Consider the following 24,002-nt stretch of genomic DNA (forward strand, 5'->3'; position numbering starts at 1 on the left):
AGCTGGGGTGGGGGGTGCCGGGAGCAAAGCACCCAAAGCGCCCCAGCCCCCCGAGGGGCCCGGGTGGCACAGAGATCACATAAGACAGGTGCCCCCGCCCCGCGCTGCTCCTCCCCACACCGCGTTAAACCCCTCCCCCCGCAGCTCTCCTCTCCCGTATTAATCTCCTCCCCCTACAGCTCCCCCGAGTTAATTCCCTCCCTCCGCAGTTCCCTCGGTGCGTTAAACCCCTCCCCCCGCTGCTAATCCCCTTTCCCGCAGCTCCCCCACCCCCCACAGCTCCCCCGAGTTATCCCCTCCCCCGGCGTTAAACCCCTCTTCTCCTGGCGGCCCCATTTCCCAACCTGCAGTGCCGGGGGCAGGCCCGGGATCCGAGGCTGCGGGATGCTGCGGGCGGGCGGCCGGACTGCGCTGCGGGTCAGACCCCGGGGCCTGGAGCCCGGGGCGGGCGGGCGGCGGCGCTGCTGCAGCTCCGGGCCGGTGAGCGGGGGCGGGGGGACCCCGGCGTCCGGGTGCAACCCCCATAGTCCGGCCTGTGTCCTGCGCAGGCACTGTCCCGGGCTCCGGTCCCCACTGCCCCGACTCCCGACTGCCCCTTCCACCACCACCAACTTCCGCCTCGACCCTCCCCTCGCCCCCCATGCCCCCGATACCCGACACCCCCTGATTGCTCTTCCATGGCCCCCAACTTCCACCCCGACCCCCGATACTCCCTGACTCCCACCCCCAATTCCTGCCCCCTGAGTCCCAGCCCCCACCCCTGAATCCTCCCCCCCCACTCCCAACCCAGACCCCATACTGCTCCACAATACCTGCTGCCCCTGATACCTGACACCCCCTGACTGCCCCTCCACAGCCCCCAACTTCTGCTCCGACCCTCCCACCACTCCCAACTCCGACCCCCCTGCTGCCCTGGTACTCCCTGACACCCACCCCCAATTCCCCACCCTTTACCCCTGATTCCCAACCCCTACTCCGTGGCTCCGATACCCAACACCCCCAAACTCCAACCCCCTAATTTCCCCTGAGCTCCCCCTGCTCCTCTGCTGCCCCCCAAATCCCACCCCTCACCCCCCAATGCCCACTACCACCCCCCACCACCCCAATACACAACCCCCCCAACTGCCACCCCCCTGACTGCTGGTGAACACCCCCTCCAGGCCCCTGACTTTGCACTTCCTCCCTACATCCTGGCTTTGGGATAAAAACAAATTTAATTTGTAGCTGGGGCTGCTGTAGAGAATCCCCTTGCCCCCTCCCTAACCTACCCCCCTATACGGCCCCACCCAACTGCCCCCTCCTACGTGTCCCTCTACTGCCCCCACTAGCCTTCGGGACTATGCCCCCTGTGTCTGCCTCCCATATGTCTCCTGACTGTTCTTTGTACCCCCTGTTCCCCCTGACTGGTGTGTCCCCCCCTACTCCCAAATGCCCTGTCCCCTCAGACTACACCTCCCAGCTGCTCTCCTTTTGCCCCTCCAGCTGCCCTCTGCACCTCTGTGCCCCTGCTGTGGTGGTGGCTGCCTAAGTGTGCAGAGAGCCTGCCCCGGGGATTGGGGTGAGCCTGTGTTGGTGCCAACTCTGAACCCTAATGATGAATGTGGACTCTTCCTACTGATCTCTCTGCAGGCAGGGTAGGGGTGGGAGACTGGCAAAGAGCAGGGGCCAGAGAGACCTGGTGGAGGGGGGAGCGAAGCAAGAGATAGGGCAGCAGGACACCTCCCCCGCAGTGACCTTGGATATGCCAATTACCGATAATGAAGGGCACGTGCTGGGCAAAGGGCAGGAGCTCCCCTTGATCAGTGCACACAGCCCTGGGCTCTGCCATCAGTAAATATAGCCCTCGTCGTGTCCCCTCCAAGCAAGGATGCCCCGCTCCCCTCCATCCATCAGGGAGGCACCATGGACCCCAGCCTGGGGTTCTGGCTTTCTCGGCGGGTTGCGGGGGCTGTGTCCATCACGCCACAGGGAGCCGACGCGGCCAGAAAGGGGAGTCCAGCCTTGTGCTGAGTGTTGGCAGCTCTTGGCATGTAGGGAAGGGGATGCTGCTGCAGCACGGTGCTGCCAGGCTGGCACTGCAGCTCCCCCTCAAAGCCATCTCTCTCTTGCTGGGCATGACCACGGTGGGGGTGGCAGGGGGTGCTGTATCCCCTGCTGCCTGTTCTGTGCCAGCCTGGGGAGCATGGCCGAATCCTGGGGGTCCTGGCCCCTACAGTGTGGGGTACAGCGCTACAGGGAGGGGTGGGAGGACCCAGAAACCTGGCAGCTGAACGTTCCCATTAGTCCAGTCTTTGGGTCTGGCACTGGGGCAGGTTCCCCTTCTTGGGCTTCTTGGAAAATCCACATGGGCTCAGACCTGCAGCCTGGTTCTGAGCCGGGGCCCTGGCAGCCAGCCTGGGGGCTCCTCTCCATTCTGGGGCCTCTTGGGGAGCCCCTCTTGTGCCTCAAGATGAGTGTCCGAGCCAGCTCTGCAGCCCGAGGCCTCAGCTAGCATAGACACGTCCTGCTAAAACTTCTGGAATGGGAGCCCAGAGCCGGGAGCAGAGTGCCCCCCAGACCTTCCCCATCTGGAGCAGGTCCGGGGGGAGGGGCTCACGCTGACTGGGCTGTAGCCATGCACTGAGACTAAAGGGGGAAGCCTGGGGGTTCCCCAGCAAGACTGAGGTGGTCTCCCCTGGAGCCTGCATCCCTGGTCCCAGAAATGCCTGGCACTGGGGTTACAGTGGGGCAGGGCTGCCAGTGCCCCACTGTGGTGCCAGCTGGCGTCCCTTGGTCTCGGGCACAGCCCTGCAAACTGAGGCTGGCATTGGGCAGGGAGGAGCAGCAGGGGTGGTGGGGGGACAGAGCCTACAGCCTGGGCATGCTCCCAGCCTGCGGGCAGCGCAGGGAGACCCTGCGAGCTAGCCCCAAGCTGTTCAGGGAGGGGCTGCCACTGCGCAAGTGTGGCTGAGGTACCAGCTGGTCTGTGCCATCCTCTCTCCATTCTGCCCACAGGGGGAGGGGTCAGCTGCAGGTTCAGCCATGTCTCACAGGAGGGTGCCCAAGCTCTGACTGCCAGCGCGGTCCTCAGATGGTAATCTGCCCCGTGACAGGAACATTGCCCTGGGGCAGTGCCCATCGACCCTTCCTGGCCGGGAGCCATGCTGTGCCCTGGACCTGTGGCTCTGTGCCAGGTGCCAAGCCCAGCCCCTCTTGCTGGGGGGTTCTAGTGCCAGGGCCGACCTGATCCGGCCCCCTCTTGCCCTGCAGGACAGCCTGAAGCAGACGCCCCTCCACGCCTTCCACCAGCAGCAGGGCGGCAGGATGGTGAACTTCGCTGGCTGGAGCATGCCCGTGCAGTATGCGCTGAGCCACTTGGAGTCCCACCTGCACACACGCCGGCACTGCTCCCTCTTTGACGTCTCCCACATGCTGCAGGTAGCATCGCCCGCCCCAGCCGCTCCCCACCAAGGGTCCCCTGTGCTCACAGCCTGGCTGCATGCAGGCCAGGAAGCTGTACACCCCATTTGCTGTGCATCCGCTCACCTTGTAGATGAGCCTGAAGACACCCCGAGATGAGGAAACTGAGGCCCAAGCAGGGCCAGCCAGCACTGCCCAGAGTCAGATCTTAGGGGTGTGACTAGAGCTGTGGCCCTCCTGAAACAGGGCAGGGACTCAGCCAGGCTGCACAGTGTATTAGGGCAGAGCAGAGAATGGAACCCAGGAGTCCTAGCTCACTCGCCCTCCCCCACTTGCATTGGGCACCTCAAAAATATCTTAATACACAAGTACCCAGCCCTGCCAGCAGGGGCAGGGCAGGACTCTCTGCAATGGCGGGGGCGGGGCTGGACCGGTGAAGGGCTCTCTGCAATGGCTGGACTGGCACAGGGCTCTCTGCAATGGTGGAGGAGAGGGGGGCAAGGCTGGCATGGGGCTCTCTGTGATGCTGGAGAGGGGGTAGGCAGGGCCAGCATGGAGCTCTTTCTGATGTGGGAGGGACAGGGTCGACACCGGGCTCTCTGCAATGCGGTGGGGCTGGAGTGGGGGGGACTTTCTGCAATGCGGGGGGCTGGGCCGCCGCTGGGCTCCCTGCGATGGGGGTGGAGGGGGCAAGGCTGGCTCTCTGAGATGTGGGGGGTTGGGCCGATTTAGGGCTCACTGTGATGAGTGGGAAGGGCCGGCGTGGGGCTCCCTGCAATGGGGGTGGAGGGGACAGGGCCAGCATGGGGCTCCCTGCGATGGGGGTGGAGGGGGCAGGGTTGGCACGGGGCTCTCTGAAATGTGGGGGGCTGGGCTGGTGCAGGGCTCTCTGCGATAGGGGTGGAGGATTCCGGGCTGGCGCGGGGCTCCCTGCGATGGGGGTGGAGAGGGCACGGCTGGTGCGGGGCTCTTTGTGATGGGGGTGGGGGCCTGAGCCGGTGCACAGCTTTCAGTGATGGAGTTGGGGGGTAAGGCCAGCAGGGGGCTCTCTGCGATGGGGGTGGGGGAGCAGAGCCGTCACGGGGCTGTCTGTGATGGGGGCTGGGCATGTCTTAATGGCTATGGGGCAGGGCTTTGAAGCTGGTCTCAAGCTGTGCCCATGCTGGAGATGCCCACAGCTGGCCCATGCCATCTGATGTGGGTCATGGGACTGGCACGAGGGGCTGTTAAATTGCCGTGTAGAAGTCCAGGTTTAGGCTGGAGCCAGGATCTAGGATCCTGCGAGGTGGGAGGGCCCCAGAGCTGGGCTACAGCTGGAGCCAGAACATCTACACGGCAATGAAACCGCCCTGCAGTCCAAGCCAGCTGCCTGGCCTGCCAGCGGAGACAAGACCCTCAGCAATGTCTCCTTTCCAGACCAAGGTGTTTGGCCGGGACCGGGTGAAGTTCATGGAGAGCCTGGTGGTTGGGGACATTGCAGAGCTGAAACCAGACCAGGTATGGTGGGTGTGAGATGCCCTCCCCCATCCCCATGGCCAGGAGTCTTTGTAGTGCCCTGGAGAAAACAGCCTGGGCATGGGCAGAGCTACCGTTGTGGGGAGCCCTAGCCCTAGACCCCCTCTGCCCCTGCTCTGTGTGCAGCAGCAGCCTGGCAGCTCCTGCCATATGCCCGGTGGGGCACTCAGCTCCCTGCTGAGTGGGGCGAGGAGCTCACCTAGGAGCCAATGTGTTGATCTGGGCCCAGACAGCCCTGGTGACTCTGTGACTCCAACACCTTCCATGTCCCAGGGAGCAAATCGCTTCTCCCCTCTGGGGTAGTGACGCCACATGGGTAGGTCCCGAGTCAGATGGTTCATAACAAGCGCAGAAAATTGCCCCATTCATCAAAGGAGACGTGGCCACCTCAGCTGCCTGCCCGTCCTGCTCTGGCCATGGGGTCAGAGAGCTGGCGGGGGGTCCCATAGCACAAATCCATCACGAAACCAACCCCATCCTCTGTTCAGTTAGAGAGAGACCCGAGGCTGGGCTACCAGGGGGCTGCGGTCAGGAGTGAGGGGCACCAGCAGAGCTGGGGGAAGCCCAGGGCTGGGCTCACAGGGGTGTGGTCGGGAGTGAGGGGCACCAGCAGATGGGGGGAGCCCAGGGCTGGGCTTGCAGGGATCTTTCACTGAAGGGCCATTAGGAGACACTGCATGGCACGCTGGTGATCTGTGCCCTTGCCTGGAGTTTCAAAGGTGGGGGGCGGGCAGGGACAGGTCTGCTCTGTGACTTGTGGCTGCTCAGGCTCAGCATGGCCTCGCTCGCAGGGCACCTTGTCTCTCTTCACTAACGAGGAGGGAGGCATCCTCGACGACCTGATCGTGACCAGCACCTCGGAGCAGCACCTCTATGTGGTGTCCAACGCAGGCTGCAGGGACAAGGACTGGGTCCTGATGCAGGTATGTGTGCGGCTGGGCACCCCCTGCCTGGACCCTGCAGTGACCCTGAGAATGGGATCATTGCTGGGCGCCTGCTCTCTCCCTGCTGTGCTGGTGCTACCCTGCTGGTACCCTTCCCCATGGAGCTGCAGCCCTGGCTGCCAGGGGGCTCCCTGAATAGCAGAGGCGGAAGAATCCATCCCCCGTGCAGGGCTGGAGGCAGGTCTGATGGTGGTCCAGGGTCTGGCTGCTGACCTGGCCCTCAGGAGCTGGGCTCTATCCCTGCTCTGCGTGCCCTGTTCTCACCTGTGCTTGTCTCCGTTCCAGGGCCGAGCAGAAGAGCTGCGGGCTGCAGGCAGCGATGTGCACCTGGAGGTCTCTGAGAACGCGCTGCTGGCTCTGCAAGGTAACAGGCTGCCCACCCTGGGCTGCCAGCATGTCCCTGCACCAGGGCCCTGCACTGACAGCCCCTTCCCCATTGGGGTCACCCTGGTTCGGAGTTCCTGCCATGGCCGGAGCTGATGGTGCTGGCTCTACTGCCAGGCTAGCCAAGCCAAGGTGGGACTCCCCAAGGGCATGGGAATGGGGCAGGATGTCCTGTAGAGAGAATCTGATGGCACAGACCCTCGGCCCTGCTGTGCTCCCCCCATCCCCCACCAGTGCAGGGAGGAGTTGGCAAACACAAGCAGCACTGCCCTGGTACTTGGGGTTGCCAGGTGAGGGTCAAGGCCCATCATTCCCGGGCAGAGCTGTCCCAGAGGTGGGGGTGGGTCAGAAATGCTGACTCGCTCAATCTCTTACAGGACTGGTGAAACTTGGAACAAAACCTGCCTGGTGGGGGTCGGGCAGCCCTGGGGCCCAGTGCGTGGCAGCCTGCCAGGCAGGCAGGCCCTGGCAGAATGGCTGTGTGGGGCAGCGTTGAGAGAGCAGCGGGGGGCTAGCAGGAAATGCCCATTTGTTGTGAGTCAGACATACTGAAACTTCCCCTGCCGGCTCCACCCCAAGTCCTTTGTGCCCTGCCAGGGTGGGCGCTATCCCCGGGATGCTGAGGCTCACACTGAGCTCCTCCTGTGCTGTCTGTGCCCAGGTCCCTCAGCGGTGCGGGTGCTGCAGACAGGCGTGTCGGATGACCTGGCCAAGCTGTCCTTCATGAGTAGTGTGGTGATGGTCGTGTTTGGCGTGCCAGGCTGTAGGGTGACACGCTGCGGCTACACCGGAGAGGATGGCGTCGAGGTACCATGCTGCCAGGCCCAGGGGAGGGGAGGGCGGAGGTACCAAAGCAGAAGCGGCTCTGGTGGGGCAGGGAGGGGGCGAGGTGTCCCGTGGGTGGCATGGTGCTGGCTCAGGCACTGCCTGGTGGGAGGAAGCTGGAACTTACCATGCCTGCCATTGCTTGGCTCAGATCTCGGTGCCCGTCGGGCGCGTGGTGGAGCTGGTGGAGCTGCTGCTCAGGGACCCACAAGTGCAGCTGGCAGGGCTGGCGGCCAGGGACAGCCTGCGCCTGGAGGCGGGGCTCTGTCTCTATGGCAACGACATTGACGAGACGACCACGCCTGTGGAGGCAGCTCTGGTGTGGACCCTGGGTAGGAAGGGGCAAGGAGCAGGGCAGGCATGGCAGGGCCTGGGCACCTTAACAGCTGTGAGGAGCACCTTGGGGGGTGGGTGAGCCTGGTATGGGGACTGGAGGCTGGTACAAGGGTGCTAGCTGCCTTGGGGAATGGAGACACAGGGACAGAGAGAGCCCTTGTGGTTGGGGGGGAATAGGTTGTGGGGCACTTGGTGCATGGGGGGCTTGGCCGGGCCCCCAGAGTGCCAGGGCATGGGGGGCTGGCCAGACACCTAGAGGGCCAGTGGATGGGGGTGGGACAGGGTTTGGAGTGCTGGTGGTGTGGGGGAGGGGTGCCCAAACCCCTAACTTGGCCTGTCTTGCTGTCTGCAGGGAAGCGGCGCCGGGTGGCCATGGATTTCCCCGGTGCCAGGGTCATTGTTCCCCAGATCAAAGGGAAGGTGAAGCGCAAGCGCGTGGGGCTGATTTCCACGGGCCCCCCCATCCGTCCACACATGCCCATCCTGAGCCTGGAGGGCAGGCCCATCGGTAGGTGGGGCAGGCAGGAATGCGGCCCTTGTGGGGTGCTTGGGCCTGGCTAGCCCTTCATTAGCCCACTTACATGGGCCTCCCTTCCCCTCACTGTGCTGCAGCCCAGGGGGCAGGACCCTGACCCTAGCACGCTTGGCATGTCCGTCTCCCCTGTGTGATAGGCTCCGACCTGCAAAGCTCACAAGCTGGGCCCCACATCAAGGAGGATGGCACAGCTGTATGTGTGGGGTCTGCTGGCAGTGGTGGGGGGCTGGCATGGCTGTTCCCACGCTAACCTACCACTTGTGCTTCCTGTGCCCAGGCAAAGTGACCAGTGGCTGCCCCTCTCCCTGCCTGAAGAAGAACGTGGCCATGGGCTATGTGGAAGGTGAACAGAGCCGGGTGGGCACGGTGCTGGCTGTGGAGGTGCGGAAGAAGAGCTGCCCTGCCCTGGTCACCAGGATGCCCTTTGTGCCCACCCGCTACCACATGCTCAAGTGAGGCACTGCTGGCAAGCCACGCCTCCCACACACCCCAACCAATCAGCATGCACCTCTCTGCCCTACATAAAAGGCCACATCCCCAGTCAGGACTCCCCAGAGGACAGCCTGGGCCCACAGTGCCACCTGTCCAAGCAAGGCTGGGCCTCGCCAGGGGCACAGAGCCAATGTCCAGCCATGCACTGCCCAGCCAATGCCAAGGGCATGTGGCTTCCAGCCCCATCTGAGGCCAATGTCAAACCAGGCCAGTCTGTTGGTGGTCTGGGGGGGCAGCCTCTCAGCTGTGCCCTTTGTCCAGACATGCTCTGGCCTGCCGCTTGTATGCCAAATGCTGATGGGCAATGGGCTGGCAAGGTGAGAGCCCCTCTGCTGCCCCGGCCTGCCTGGGCGTCCCCCTTCTCTGTAATTGGGCTGTGATTCTCCATTAAAGACCCCCTGACTCCATTCCTGCTCTGCCACTCGTCTTTACCCATGCTAGGCTGGCAGTGTGCAGCACCCAGCGGGCACAGGCTGGACAACAGCCTTCAGCCGCCACTGCTCACATGTGGCTTCTGAGTATTCTGGGTCTCCCACTGGCCTGGAGCCCATAATCCCCAATGGGGCCTGCCAGGGGCAGTGGCAGAGCTGGAGAGAACAGCTCAGCCCACTGGAGAGCTAGCCTTGCACGGGGGTGGTACATGCCACCTGGCCCTGCAGGCGAAGGGGCCAGCACACTTCGCCCCCATGAGAAAGGGGGAAAGAGACTGGGCACACTGGGGCTGTGGGTAAACTAGGGTGCCTAAGGCCAGCCCTGTGCCAGCAGGGCCCAACCACAGGCCTTTTCAAAAGCAGCCATGGGGGTTATGCCCCCCCAACCCCTCCCCCCAGCATGGCATGCGTCTGCTTCATGCTCCTGCCCTTGCCCCCAGCAGGGGGTGAGACCAGGGAGCCCCCATCCCTTGCTGGAAGAGGGCAAGTGGTTCAAGGCAGTTGCTCCAAATGCCTGAAGAGCAACAGCATCCGCCAGCTAGGACAGCATCTCCCTGAGGAGCAGGGGTCCCCTCCTCCAGGGACAGGGTCACAGAGAGCCAGGATGGACGCAGTCCCCCCCAGTAATGGAATGGCAGCATGATCACAGCAGAGGGATTTAATCCAGCCAGCAGGTACCAGCAAGGCCACAGGAGCCAGGCCAGCACCCTTAGCCAGGGCCTGGCAGGGTGCAGAGGGACAGCAGGTGGCCCTGGGGCTAAGGGCCTAGCCTGGGATACAGATACCAGGCTCCAACCCCAGTTGTGCCACCATGTGCCTGCCAGGCCATTAGCCAGGTGCTGCCTCTGAGCCCTGCCCCCTCCTGAGCTTGGAGAGACCCTTGCTCACTGCAGGTGGGGCTGAAAGTACCTGGGGCCAGCTATTCCTACTGCCCTGAGAGGCACCCTGGCCCCTAGGCTGGGTTTGCCATGGGCATGCTGTTCCCGCCCTGATCCCAAGGACTGGCACCTTGGCAGAGGGCACTGACCTAGGAAGGCCTCACCTGGCCCAGGCAGATGGCATGGGGGGTGTTGTGTGGAAGCTGGTAGTGTTGCTGCCCAGGTGCCAGTGGGCTATCACTCCAACACTGCTATGAGACAATGAACAGGGTAAGAGCAGCCAGGTGCTGTCCCAAGGCCCACCACACCACCAAACCCCAGGGAGGTGGGCAGCTCAGCTCTCTGCTCCCACGCCATGTAACCAGATGACAGGCGCTGCCATCCTGCCCCGCAGATCCCCTGTGCCCAGGAGCAGAATTCTGCCCCTCTGAGGAGCAGCTGCAGTTGCCTCAGGGGCCCGGGTCGCAGGGAGCAAAGGAGTTCTAGCAGCAGGGAGTGGGACCTCCCACCTTGGCCGCTGGGGCAGGAAGTGGTACAGGTGTATGAGGCACACAGTCCCTGGAGGCAAAGGAGGGGGCTTGGCAGCAGGAAAGGGGGGATTGGGGCAATTTTCCCTGGAAGGGGCTGGGGCATGAGAAGGCTTTCGGCTCATCAGTGGTGGGGGCAGCAGTGGACAAGAGTTGGGGGAAGAGGCTTGGAGCATGTGCTCAGGGAGGATTTAAGCTGGGCACGAGGACCACTGAGGCACAGACTATTGACCGCCCCCCCTCCCCCCCATGTACACCAGGGACACAGGCCTGTGGCCACTGCAGGGGCCTGTTTTGTTTGGGGCAGGTAGGGGGAAGGGCTGATGTGCTTGGGGCAGTGCAGATGCCCCCAGAAGTGACCACAGGGGTGATATCACAGCTTGCCCTGCCTGAGAGGCTATGCAGAGTTCAGCTAGGATGGGCACAGGCCAGGTGGCTGCACAGCTCCCTGCTAGCCAGAGGCTAGGCCACAGGTGACATAGCTGCGGTCTCCAATGCAGCGAAGGTGCAAAGCCAGTTTCTCTGGGTGGCAGCACTGGGTCCATGGGTGGAGCTGTCCCAGGTACGCCCCTGCCCACCAGCGTATCCGTCCATGCCTCATTCTCGGTGCATCTTCATGGCCTCATTGCTTGAGCTGTCCCTACAGGAGGGTGAGAAGAGAGCAGGCGCCATAGACAGAGCTTTGGGGCAAGCCCCAGACACCTGAGGCTCAGCTCCTGCAGCTCAGAGGACTGGAGAGCAGTGGGCAACCTGGGGTCAGAGTGGGAAAGGATGGGTGGAGTCCTCTGGCAGACTCCACACATGCACACAGATCCTGTGGGGATGGGCACTGCCAGTAGGGCATGCCAACCCATACATCCCACTGCAGTGCCTGGGCACGAGAGCCACCACTGAGGTAACCCCCACCCAGGGCAGGCATGGCAAGGCTCCCCCTGCTGGCAGGGAAGCAGCTGGCAGAGCTGGGCTTCTGCCCATCTCAGAGCCCGCATTCTGGCAGTGCATGGGCCAGGACCAGCTGTTTCTGAGGCCTGAGCTGCCCTTGGAGAAGGAGCCTTACGAACTGGTGAGGTGGAGCACAGCTAGGCTCCATGCCTGTAAGCCCCCTGCTGAGCGACACAGGACTGAGCAGCGGGAAGCACTCACCAGGTGGGGAAATATGAGGCACCAGCGGGGGTCCCTCCATTCTGGCTGCCTCTGCCTGGAAACAAGGCGAAGGAGCAGTCAGGGCAGGGCCAGACAGGGCTCAGCAGGGGGCAGGCAACAGGCAACTTGCTAAAGGATACTCAGATGATGCCTAACAGCTGCTCCACATGCCACAGCCAGGCCAGCACCTGGTTTCCCCCCCTTGGTACCAGGGAGCTGCTGGACACAAGCCAGCCCCTTCCATGCTGCCTGGACAATGGTGCAGCGCTCCTGGATTTCCTCTGCGTGGGCGGGGGCCCACAAGCAGCCAGGGACGTGCAGCAGTGTGTGCCCTAGTCCTCACTGCCCCCCTCCAGCCTGTAGGTGAGACAGTGTGAAGAAGAGCACCGTTCCCTGCCCCTGGCAGTCTCACCCGCTCCCCAGGGTCACTCAGCCCTATGGGCACCAGGGCAAGGCACACAGACATGGGCGCAGCGTCCCCTGCCCAGATTCCACGAGGAATGGCTCTGAAGCGGTGGTGCTATGGGACAAACCTGTGCACAACAGGCCACTGGGAGAGGGCGGGAAGCCAATCAGAACAGGCTACCTGCCCGAACAAGCCCAGGAGAGCCTGAGAGGAGCGCCGGTCTCCCAGGGCCAGGCCCAGGGCCAGGGCCAGGCCCAGCAGCAACCCCCTGCCCTATGCCTTACATCGTTTGGAGCCCCAGTTCTCCCTGACAGCTAGAGCCAGGCCCACTCAAACTGTGGGGCGGGCAGCTGCTGGGGCAGGGCCTGGCACAAGGTGCCTAGGCTGCTCTGCCCAGGTATGCTGCTGGGATCTGGGTGCCAGAGACAGGGCTGGCTCCAACCCCAGCCCCCGACAGTACTTGGGACTGCCCAGGTTAGGCAGGAGCGCCAGGGGCATGGCACTTTGGGCAACGGGCCATCCTCCAGGACTCCCGCATTTGGAGCTGACCCCTTACTGGGGGCCGGGTTCCACCACATTCCCTATAGCACAGCTCAGTCAGTACCTGAGCGTCAGCCCTGCCTGCAGCAGGAGGTTCAGTTCGGTTGATACTTGGCCAGCAGCCCGGCCCAGCGGGGGAGTCAGTTCGGGTCAGCACCTGGACGGCAGCTTGGCCCAGGGTTCGGTGTCCGGCCAAGGGTTTGGTTCAGGTCGGTACCTGGTCGGCGGCGCAGCCCAGGGGTCCGGTTCGGTACCAGGGCAGCAGCAGAGCTCGGCCCAGGGGTTTCGGGTCGGTACCTGTCTGGCAACCCAGCCCAGGTGTTCGGCTTGACCCGGCCAGGGGGGTTGATTCAGCCCGGTTTGGTCGGTACCTGGGCGGCAGCACAGCCTAGCCCGGGGCGGGTTCGGGGCCCAGGCCGGGAGCTCGGTTCATCCTGGGAGAAGGGGGCCCGTACCTGGGCAGCAGTACAGCCCAGCCCGGGGGAGGTTATCGGGGGCTCGGTTCGGCCCGTACCTGGGCGGCAGCAGAGGCGGCTGACGCGGCCCCCGTGTAGCCGCCAGGCTAGGTGGATGCCCAGCAGGCTGAGGCCCAGCCAGAGCAACAGCAGCTGGAAGAGCGCGGCCCGCAGGTCCTGAGCCGCCCAGTCGGCCGCGAACTCCTGCCCCAGCCAGGCTAGGCCCCGCAGCGCCCGGCCCGGCGCCTCCCAGCTCAGCCACGGTGCAGCCATCGCCTTGCGCAGGCCCCGACAGAGCACTGCACTGCGCAGGCGCGGGGGACCGTACTATTGCTTCCGTCCTCTCTTGAAGGGGAGCACCCCGTGAACCTGAGACAGTGAGCGGAGCCGGTGCAGCCCGGCTCCTCCTCCCGCAGCCCGCCCGCCCGATGCCCTCCCCGCCCCTCACAGGCCGCGTTCCCCCGCTCCAGAGTGTGGTCCCGCCCCTCCTCTCATAACCTGGCCCCCATCTGCAGCGACCTTGCACCTCGTCCCACAACTCACCCTCCACCGCACTGGCCCCTCCCCTCACAGTTTGGCCTCCCCACTGGCCCCACCCCTCCTCCCACAGCCCTGCCCCTAGCTCACGGGCCCCGCCTGTCATTCCCCACTCATAGTCTGTGTCCAGCACGGGCCCTGCCACTCCTCCAACAGCCTGGCCCTGATCCCCACGGCCATCCTTAGGAATACGGGGCTGCGTAAGGCACCTGAAAATTTGGGGCACCACTGGGTCTTACTATCCATCCTCTCACCTCTTCCTATCACTGTTCTGACCCTTCCTGGAGGCTCCCACAGCTGGTTGCTGCAGCCTGGTGACTCTTACTCTGGAAGGGATCTAGTATCTTAAAATGAAAAAGCCTTTCAGCCTGCCAGACCTATTAGCACAACATTGAAACTGTTAAAGAGCCATCCAAGGGGTAATTAAGCCATTTAACAGGCATTTGCCAACTCCCAGGTATATACTGTCAGTTTCTGAATTTACTAACAAAATCAGTTGTTCATTACTGTAATATTTACTCAGAACATGTAGTCTACAGGACCTTAGTTTAAAATTTGCTTTAAAAATATTTTGTTGGTGAAGATTTTAAAATCACAGATTTTTAGATGCAAAATCATCTTTAGCTTTAAATGCTTGGCTCTTCAGACATATAGTTTTTAAAATAAATCCTTCAAAAGACCACCCTTATCTAAAATACACATTTTAATTACTATAGTAAAAAACAACTTGCTTCCAAAGTCTTCCTGTCCTTTTTGTCCATCCCTTTCTCCCTTCCACTCCCCACTCCCCTGCCCCTTGAAAAGAGCCCTTAAAGGGACAAACACCCTTTTCCTTCCAGACAGCTCAGAGGGGGGGAAACTACGGCCCGCGGACGGCATCCAGCCAGCAGGACCCTTCCCTCTAGCCCCTGAGCTCCTGCCAGGGAGCGGGGTCAGGACAGGCTTGCGGAGGAGCCAACCCAATTCCTTGGGCAGTGTGGTGAGCGGGACGGAGGCTAACCCCTGGCCCCTCCCCTTTTGTTCCCCTCCTTTGCAGTCACAGTTCCCCCAGCGCCTGAGCAGCATGGCTGCAGCTCCGGCTGGGTGGCAGGGCTATATTGCTGCCAGACCTGGGTCTCCAGGGCGTTGCGGTCAGGGAGTAGGGGGAGTTGCGGGGGTGGGAGGCGAGAAGCAGTGGGGCGGTCAAGGGGCCTGGACCCTGCTGCCGGGGACAGGGGCAGAGCAAGCCAGGGCCCCCCTCCACCCCAGCATGCTTGGCCCCTGTCCGCAGCAGCCAAGGCCAGACAGTGAGCGAGCTCTGCCTGCCTGCCAGGGAGAGCAGCCAACCGAGCAGGGAAAACACACAGGGAAAGGACTGAGCCCCCCTTTTCCCCCACCTCACAGGTAACATGGGGCAGGGAGAGCAGGGAGGGTTGGATAGAGGGGTGGGGAGCAGCAGAGGTTGGATAGGATGCGGGAGTCCAGGGGCCTAGTTGGGGGGGAGGGGGGTGTTGGATGGGGGTGGGGATTGCAGGGTGCTGGATAGGGAGTGGGGGCCAGGCCACGCCTCACTGTTTGGGGAGGCATAGCCTCCCCCAGCTTTTCCTACCCAGCCCTCCATACAATTTCTGTATCCAATGTGACCCGAGGGCCAAAAAGTTTGCCCACCACTGAGATAACTGGGCAAAGTTTCCCTTTCTTTACTTCTGACTATCTGATGAACTAGTTTTAAGAGAACCTTCCAGCAAAATCAGTACCAAGATAGATATAAAATCCTTTGTTATGGCTAAAATCTTTGGAAACATATTTATAAAGTTGGTGAAATTTCATAAACATGTCTATTGTTATGGAGATCACACAACGTAAATTAGTGTTCCCTTTTTCTAAAAGCAATGAACATTGTTATGAACACACTAAACCTCTGTGATTGATTAATTTAAAATAATGTCTGTTTCAGTGAGTTAAATATGTAGTAATCTGGAATGATTACTTTATGAAGGCTTAAGAGTACATTTAAAATATAAAATTAGCTTAGAAATACTGATTAAGAAAATGTAAAACAGAAGAGCTGCATCATGTATTCCATAATATTTAATGTTGTATTTAGCAAGACAGTTGACTCACCCTTGCTACAAAATTTTTGCAAATAAATCTCTGACAAACGTCAGGGTGTTGGGGACACTGGGACATGGCCACTAGGTAACTCGAGGGGATGGAAGACCACGAGTGTCGATGAAGCCCCCTCGTACTAGGCCCAAGTGTCCTTGGCCCCCCTGCCTGGAGGCACTGGCAGCAGTTATGCTGAGGATCTGCAACAATATGTTGCAGAGTCAGACTGCCTGAAACTAAACAAGGCCAAACAGGGCAGATATTGAAGAAAAATGCTGAATAAAGCAGCTTTATGTATAGTTTAACAAATGATACAAAAAACAAGGGAACTAGCTGGTAACTGGATTGGCTGGCTATATGGATACTTAGGGCAGCTTGCTATTGGATAAGTATGCTGAAGAAAGGATGTATAAAAGCCTGTGTAACTTCCTGCTCTGTGTGCAGGATTTGAGATTCTAATCTCCCTGTACCTTTTTGAAGCTTCAAATAAACTTTTCTGCTTCTCCACCCCGTTGTGATTATTGGGTGAAGCATACCGGGTAGTGAACCAACCCCTGCTGTTGTTTTGCCTCTCAGCATTGGGTGCTGGCAACAAGGGCATATCAAAAAACCTGTGACTGACATTTTTTATTCCCAAATTTAGTGCTTTTAATTAGGTGCCTTCTGCATGTCCAGTCTTCCCCATGGGGCATGCAGTGGAAAATATGCTTCATTTTCTTTAGAAAGAAATTGCAGAAAAGTGTTTTTTTCAAATGTCATTTGCTTCATTTGTGCTCAGGGATTTGGCTGGAAGGGGGTGAGCAGGGAGGGGGAGGGAAGAGAGGAGGAAGACAGTGGGGAGCAGGCAAGGCCTGGGGTGTAGCAGGAGTGGAGTATGGGTGGGGCCACACGCAGAAGAGGTGAGCTGGGGAGTTAGCCTCCACAAGTGGCAGCTTCACACACTGCGCATGACAGTAGGTAAGAGCAAGTTGGCTCCCGCACACCCAGCTTGGGCTGTAGTGTCCTTAGGCAGGGGCAATATTCACAGAGCCAAATGCGCCTGCGCCGCACATTCTGTGTGAGGGAGAGGGTACGGGGGGGGTCTCTGCGGGGAACTCTGACTCTCTGCCGCAGTGAGGTGGGCAGGGCTTCTCTGTATCCTTTGCTGCTTCGTCCCTCCCCCTGTGGGCTGCGAGCCCATAGGGGCACCCGTTTAATAATACTGCATAGGTAGGCTACCAGACATCCATTTTTAAAGGGACAGTCCCATTTTTGGGGACTTTTTCTTATATAGGGGCCTATTATGCCCCACGCCCGTCCTGTTTTTTCATATTTGGTATCTGGTAACCCTATGCAGAGGGCCCCATAAATCCTAAGGACAGCCCTGTTGCCCCCCACCCCGAGCCTGCCCCTCCCTTTACAGCCTACCCTGCCCCTGCCCCTCCTCTCACAGCCCAGCCTGCCCCTGCCCACTGGCCCGCCCCCTCCTCCCACAGCTCAGACCCCACCTGCACTGGCCCCCCCACCTCTTCCTCCAGCCTGCCCCACGCCCACTGACTCCCACCCCTCCTCTCATAGGTTGTGCCCCCCCCATGCACTGGCCCTGCCCGTGCCCCTCCTCCCACAGCCCAGTACCACCCCACCCCCATTGACCCTTCCTCTCCCCTCACAGCCCGGCCCAGCCCTACCCCCTGCTTTCTGCCCTGACCCCGCTCCTCCCCCCCCTCTACAGTCTGGCTCCACCTCCACACTGACCGCACCCCTGCACTGTACCATCACCCCCACAGCTCCATGGAGGCCTCCCCCACCCCTCTCCCCGTGCCCAGAGCCCACTGGTGCTTGTGGCAAAGGCTCACTGAGCTCTATAGGCCTGCCCTGGTGTTTGCTGCCCTCACCCTGTGTTCCTGGCACGACCTCTGTCAGCCATATGAAAGCACACGCTGGAGGCTGGTGATCTGACACTGACATGTGGGCGGATGGTGGAGGAGTTGTGGGTCACATAGGACCCTCTGCTGAGGGGCTGAGAGGAGTCCGGAGCTGCTATGGGAGTGGGCGGGAGGGGAAGGGTGTAATGATGCTGGTTCTGGCGGGACCCAACAGAGTGCCAATTCAGGACAAATTGCTTAGAGCAAGGCAGTCACAGCCCAAGGTTGGAGTTCCTTTACTATTAAGGCACACCAAATCAGCCCAACAGAGAAGACTTTGGTTTTACCCCACTGGCTAACCACAAGTCACACAAGCAATTTCCTTAGGCACTCCAGTTTCCCAGTATCACCACCAGTGCCACTCATTATGGGGATGAATGGTTATGAAAACCAATACCCCAGTACAAGAAAAAAGGTTCTCTCGATCCCAAAGGACCAAGCCCCAGATCCAAGTCAATATATAAATCAGATCTTACCCACAAATCACACTGTTGCCAATCCTTTAGAATCTAAAATCAAAAGGTTTATTCATAAAAGGAAAAAGATATAGATGAGAGCTAGAATTGGTTAAATGGAATCAATTACATACAGTAATGGCAAAGTTCTTGGTTCAGGCTTGTAGCAGTGGTGAAATAAACTGCGGGCTCAAATCAAGTCTCTGGAGTACGTCCACAGCTGGGATGGGTCATTCAGTCCTTTGTTCAAAGCTTCAGTTTGTAGCAAAGTCCCTCAAGAAGCAGGACTGAAGACAAGATGGAGGAGTTTTCAGGGCCTTTTATATCCTCTGCCCTGTGGAAGATCACTGCAGCAAGATGGAACCTGGAGTCACATGGGTAAGCCACATGTCCATGCATGACTTAGTTCTTAACAGGTGGCAGCCATTGCTTACATGTTATCTTGAATGTCCCCAGGAAGACTTCTTATGTGGATTGGAGTCTTCCAAGATCCATTGTCAGTTAAGTGTTTCTTGATTGGGCACTTAATTTGCACATTCTTCTCTCAAGACAGGCTTCAGAGTAGTGTTAGTCTGTATTCGCAAAAAGAAAAGGAGTACTTGTGGCACCTTAGAGACTAACAAATTTATTTGAGCATAAGCTTTCGTGAGCGACAGCTCACTTCGTCGGATCTCTCAAGAAGCTGATCAAATGCTTTACTAAGGCTACTTCAGAATCAAAACACATTTGGGGGAGGGATAGCTCAGTGGTTTGAGCATTGGCCTGCTAAACCCAGGGTTGTGAGTTCTATCCTTGAGGGGGCCATTTAGGGATCTGGGGCAAAAATTGGGGATTGGTCCTGCTTTGAGCAGGGGGTTGGACTAGTGACCTCCTTAGGTCCCTTCTAACCCTGATTCATAGATTCATAGATATTTAGGTCAGAAGGGACCATTATGATCATCTAGTCTGACCTCCTGCACAACGCAGGCCACAGAATTTCACCCACCACTCCTACAAAAAAAACCTCACACCTATATCTGTGCTATTGAAGTCCTCAAATTGTAGTTTAAAGACCTCAAGGAGCAGAGAATCCTCCAGCAAGTGACCCGTGCCCCATGCTACAGAGGAAGGCGAAAAACCTCCAGGGCCTCTTCCAATCTGCCCTGGAGGAAAATTCCTTCCCGACCCCAAATATGGCGATCAGCTAAACCCTGAGCATATGGGCAAGATTCATCAGCCAGATACTACAGAAAATTCTTTCCCAGGTAACTTGGATCTTACCCCATCTAAAACCCATCACAGGCCATTGGGCCTATTTACCATGAATATTTAATTACCAAAACCATGTTATCCCATCATACCATCTCCTCCATAAAGGATATTCTATGATATACAAGTACAGAGCCAATATTCATAGCTTCAACTACCAAACTGGTTTCAGAGTAACAGCCGTGTTAGTCTGTATTCGCAAAAAGAAAAGGAGTACTTGTGGCACCTTAGAGACTAACCAATTTATTTTAGCATGAGCTTTCGTGAGCTGTAGCTAAAATAAATTGGTTAGTCTCTAAGGTGCCACAAGTACTCCTTTTCTTTTTGTAACTACCAAACTGATACACAAACACCGATATCATAATTAGCAAATCATAACCTTTCCATAGACACCTTACACGACAGCCTTTATACAATATTTGCTGCAAATATATAACAGTGATTGCAAAATATGGTCACAGGTTATATTAATAACGTCACAAGGAGTCTGGGGCCCTGTGCTGCCATGGGACTGGGTGGTAGGGGAGGGATCTGGGGCCCAGTGCTGCCAGGGGCCCCTTGGCACTGGCCCTGACCCTGACCTGAGAGGGAAGCTAATACCGGGCAGCCCTGGGCCACCTTCGGGGCACTGTGGGGTGTGTAACCAGTGGTTTCTATCGGTCGCCCCACTCCACATCTCAGGGGGTCTCTGGCCTTTGTTAACGCAATCTCCTGTCTCACTATAACTGCACTCCGTCCTGGAGGGCACCAGACTGCTGGGCTAAAGACAGCTGGTAAACTGAGGCAGCTGCTCCTCTGGGACCAGAGGGTCTGTGATTTCGGTGGGGATCATGTTCAAGGCACTTGGGGGTCCATTGTTGACCTGCAGGCATAGGCAGCGCTGGCACGGCCTGGAGGAGTGAACGGCTGACAGGCTGGTGGGGATAGGAAACTGCCACCCGACTGGTGCAGGCAAGACTCCCTAGTGCTGGCTATAAGGTGCTGACAGCCGTGGGTGCTCTGAGAAGCATCACACCCACACACTGGCACCATCAGCACCAGATATTACAGTGGGGGAGGGACAGTGGGAGCTGCATGATGCCAGGTGGTCCCCTCTGCCAGGACACAGTCCATGGGTGCCCATGTTGCGGGGTACCAGACTTCCCCTTCAGCTGTACACAGCCTCTAGCGCATTGCGCCAGGTCCTGGGCTTGGCATTCGGACAGGGTGGGGAGGGGATGGCATGTGTCTTTGCTGAGGGGAAAGTCCTAGCTGTATCCAGACAATGCCCTACCTACACAATCCAGCATCCCTGCTGTTCCTGCACCAGCCCCTGCCCTGGCGGCGCTCTGGCATCCCCGCTGCCCACCTACGCCCTGGCAGAGCTCCGGTATCCCCGCTGTCCGCCTACCCGCCTGCCCCCAAGCGGAGCTCTGGTGAGGGTGACCCCACTGCCTGTGGCTCAGGCTGTCTGTGCCTTTAAGAGGCTGAGGGGCGGCAGCTGTTTCTCGACTTGCCGTTTCCTGCTCTCCTTCTTGTGCTGCTTCTCTGGCGCTTGTGTAGGCACCGGCTGGCTGGGTAAGTGCTGCCCCCGCACCCCACTGGGCCAGGCAGGTTTGCCAGCCTCCCCCTCTGGGCACGAACCCCAGCAGCCGTGTTATCTCCACCTCAGGGCTGGTTCTGGGCTGGAAGCGGTGTCCTGTAGCTGGAGCAGAGGGCTGGGAGGCAGGTTTTGCCCCGGGCCTTAGAGGGGCTGAGCATGGCCTGGTTGTGCCTGGCCCTTGCTTGCCCTCTGCCCATGAGGACAAGACCCAGGCACGGGGTGGGGATGTTTCTGCCCCCCTATGTGTGGGTTCCTGGTGTCTGCCCCCTCCTCCTACTGGCATCACTCTGCGGGACCCCTGCCCTGGTGCCCCCAGGGCCTTGCTGGTGTGCTGTGCTCTGGCTAGCTCTGTGCCCTGCAGCCCCCGGGAGGTGATGTGCAGTGGGGTGTGTGGCAGACCCCGTCCCATGACAGGCAGGTGTCTAGAGGAGCCCCCTTCCTGCTGCCTGGTGCCCAGCCCCACCTGACCCAGCAGGTATGCCCTCCCTGTGCCTGGGCAGCAGGGTACCAGCTGTTCTGAGGGAGGCCACTGCCTGCTCCAGTGACCTTCATGCCAGCAGCTTCTTGTGCCATGTGCCCAACTTCTGCAGGGGTGGGTTGGTCTTTGCTGCCCCACAGCAGGGCAGTGCTGTGCCCATAGCTCCATCAGGCTGCAGCAAAGTTCTGGGATGAGGGTGCTGCCAAGCTAGCCTTGGGGGCTAGGAGGGGATTGGCCTGGCTCCTGGACTCTGGGGTTCCTTAGCTCCGTTCCCTCAGCCACTAAGGCAGTCTTTGCTCCCATCTGTCCCTGTGTGGCAGGTGGGCTTCCTGCATGGCATGGGGCGTGGCATAAGGACCTGTCCAGCAGAGCCATCTGAGGCTGCTGCCCAGGGGTTGGGGAGCTCAGGGAATGCAGCCCACTTCCAGCCCTTAGCAGCAGCTCTCCTCCCCGCTCCCATTCCCGGCCTTTCACTTTCATTTTCCTGACAGTCACAGGGCTGGGTCTGCTGGGGATAGAGCTGCCTTTCCCTCCTCATGGCCAAGCCCCTGGCAGCATTAAACCTCATGGAGCCAGGCCTCTGCCAGGAGATGCTGGAGATGGGGTTGGAGCCCCTGAGCCTGCCAACCTGCAGCAGGGGGCATCCACCGCCTCATGGGTGTTCAAGCATCCTGAGCGCCCGCTGCTCCCATCGCTGCCCTGGTATGTGGCCACTGGGCTGGCCCCTTCTGGCTACAGCCCTGGGTGACATCTGTGATGCTCCTTGGGTGCTCTGCACCATGGCTCAGCCCAGCTTGGGTGCCAACCTCCTTCCAGGCCCTGCCAATCTTCCCCAATCCCTCCAGCCAGGCTCCTCTGCCCACAGCCCTATGTTAGCTGCCAGCTCTGGGACGCAGAGAGAGGAGCTGCCCACCCACAGCTGGGGGCTAGGCTGGGCCGGAGCTGGACGGCCCTAGCAGGCCCAGGGCAGCCTGGCTGGCTGTGTGGAGCATCCCGCTGCCCTTTGCAGCCAGGAATGGAGCTGGTATGGAGCCACTAGCTCCAGTGGAGGACCAGGAGCAGGGCCCATGAGTCCTGGCTCCCAGCCTGGTTCTTTTCTCATGCAGGGCTGGGCACAGCTGCACCCACCTCACCCATGTCTGCACTGGGCAGAAGCAGCATGAGGCGTTCCAACAGCCTGGGCGAGATCGACGAGGGTCTGTACTCGCGGCAGCTGTGAGTGCTGGGCCTGGAGATCAGTCAGCGTGGCAGGGGGCACCTGGGGTCAGCCAAGGAGCATGCCAGGTGCAGTGCCCCAGTGTGGGCGTGACAGGGGGAGGGGTCAGGGCCAGTGCGACAGGGCTGTGGTGGGGGCGGGGCCAGGGGCAGTGGTGTGGCGGGGACATGGTGGAGTAGGGGCTGTGCCAGCTGCATGTTCTCTCCCCCACATGCCTACTGTGCTTGCCCCATAGCTACGTGCTGGGCCATGAAGCCATGCAGAGGCTGGCAAAAACCGCTGTGCTGGTGTCAGGGATGAAGGGCCTGGGTGTGGAGATTGCCAAGAACATCATCCTGGCTGGGGTGAAATCCGTCACTGTGCACGATCTGGGCAACGCCCAATGGAGTGACCTCTCCTCGCAGGTACCTGAGGTGGTCGGGGGCAGGGCTTGGAGTCCTTCCTCCCTGGGGGCAGGTACCTCCCAGCCAGGGTTGGGATGCTGCCAGGGCCCAAGCATGCCCATCTACTTGCATGGTGCCAACCTATCGGTAGCAGCTGCCTCTCAGGAACTGCTCTGGGACTCAACTTCTGACGAGAATTGCACCACAACTAGTGACAGGCATTTCTCCATGGTAGCTCTGCCCTGCCTCTGCAATTGGCAGCAGTAGTTACCGGAGTGCTCAGTGATAGCCTCACCTGCTGACTCCCTGCAGCTGTCCCCCAAACCTGACAGAAGCCGCATTAAGCTTGAGTGCTTCCATCAGTCCCGTCCGCAGCGCCTGGTTCTCCCATGTACAGTGGAAAGCCAAGAAGATCCAGCCTTGCACAGGTGTGGGGCCGCAGTTTGGCCCCATTCCCTCCCGGCTCTGCGTTGCCAGCCCACTTTGACCTGGCCACGGACTGGGGTGGGGCAGGCCCGAAGAAGGGGATTTTTAATTACCCATGTGATTATTACTCTCTCTCCTGGTCGGGGTGGGTGCAGGCTGGCTCAGCCCCAGCCCTTGGGTATCGTTCAGTTTAACCTCATGATCAGGTTCAACTGCTTAGTTTGCGGATCCTCGCCCCAGCCAGGCTGGGTTTTCCCCTCGGTCCCTGCTTGGGGCGCTCGGCCGTAGCACTGTGCAGCTCAGGGTCAGTTTCTGCCTGGGGATTTCTCTGGCTCTTCAAACAGCCTGGGCTGGGGGAGGGCTGGTGCTGTGCAAAGGAGAGATCTGGTTGTGGGGAGCCCTCTCCCTAAATCTCCTGGCCTCTTCTCTGTAAGGACTCCCCCTGCACCAGCCCCGCTCTCCCGAGTGCTTGCTGAAGGTGTGGGGAGCCGAAGCTGCAGTGCCATGGGCAGCCTGGGCAGCACTGATTCTCAAGGCTGGCTGCTAATGTCCCCTGAAGCAATGGGTGGGTGCCCTGGTGGTACCCAGGCAAGTACTGCGACTGGGGAGGCACGAGGGGGCTGTGTGCCACGTGGCCAAAGCTCAGCCCATTGGTAAGGAGGCCAGGGGCACCCCTCATGTAGGGCTGTCTCTGCAGTTCTTCCTGTCTGAGAGCGATGTGGGCCGGAACCGAGCAGTGGCCTCCCAGCAGCACCTGGCAGAGCTCAACAGCTATGTGCCTGTGACAGCATACACCAGGGAGCTGTCTGAGAGCTTCCTGGCAGCCTTCCAGGTGAGGAGGGGCCGTGGCTCGGGCACCAACACCTAAGGGCTTG

At 59.9% G+C, this 24,002-nt stretch overlaps 3 protein-coding genes across 10 annotated transcripts in view; 2 read left to right on the plus strand and 1 right to left on the minus strand.

The window, feature by feature from the left end:
• Positions 1–270: 270 nt before the first annotated feature.
• AMT (aminomethyltransferase) lies at positions 271–8,831 on the plus strand. Of its 4 annotated transcripts, none has more exons than XM_077821389.1 (9): positions 271–480; positions 3,250–3,417; positions 4,816–4,896; positions 5,706–5,837; positions 6,144–6,222; positions 6,904–7,049; positions 7,219–7,399; positions 7,756–7,911; positions 8,216–8,831. In XM_077821389.1, the coding sequence occupies exons 1-9, from the start codon at positions 385–387 to the stop codon at positions 8,392–8,394; spliced, it is 1,218 nt and encodes a 405-aa protein (XP_077677515.1). In that variant the 5' UTR covers positions 271–384; the 3' UTR covers positions 8,395–8,831. The 4 variants fall into 4 exon arrangements, with proteins under 4 accessions (XP_077677515.1, XP_077677518.1, XP_077677519.1 ...); XM_077821390.1 differs by lacking the exon at positions 271–480 and adding an exon at positions 1,466–1,634; XM_077821392.1 differs by lacking the exon at positions 7,756–7,911.
• A 673-nt stretch (positions 8,832–9,504) lies between these two features.
• TCTA (T cell leukemia translocation altered) lies at positions 9,505–13,212 on the minus strand. The gene is made up of 3 exons (XM_077822821.1): positions 12,711–13,212; positions 11,410–11,548; positions 9,505–10,906 (listed from the first exon to the last, which is right to left on the minus strand). Exons 1-3 carry the CDS (start codon positions 13,081–13,083, stop codon positions 10,864–10,866), a joined length of 555 nt encoding a protein of 184 aa, XP_077678947.1. The 5' UTR covers positions 13,084–13,212; the 3' UTR covers positions 9,505–10,863.
• A 7,336-nt stretch (positions 13,213–20,548) lies between these two features.
• UBA7 (ubiquitin like modifier activating enzyme 7) overlaps positions 20,549–24,002 on the plus strand; it is a 45,853-nt gene continuing 42,399 nt past the window's right edge. For all 5 annotated transcript variants that reach the window (XM_077822035.1, XM_077822037.1, XM_077822038.1 and 2 more), the window contains exons 1-4: positions 20,549–20,599; positions 22,209–22,317; positions 22,554–22,722; positions 23,825–23,959. In XM_077822035.1, coding sequence (XP_077678161.1) covers positions 22,238–22,317; positions 22,554–22,722; positions 23,825–23,959 — 384 coding nt within the window. In that variant the 5' untranslated portion in view covers positions 20,549–20,599; positions 22,209–22,237. The remainder of the gene's footprint in view (positions 20,600–22,208; positions 22,318–22,553; positions 22,723–23,824; positions 23,960–24,002) is intronic.

Source organism: Eretmochelys imbricata, chromosome 7 (assembly GCF_965152235.1).
Source record: "Eretmochelys imbricata isolate rEreImb1 chromosome 7, rEreImb1.hap1, whole genome shotgun sequence".
In the NCBI taxonomy this organism is placed as follows: Eukaryota; Metazoa; Chordata; order Testudines; family Cheloniidae; genus Eretmochelys; species Eretmochelys imbricata.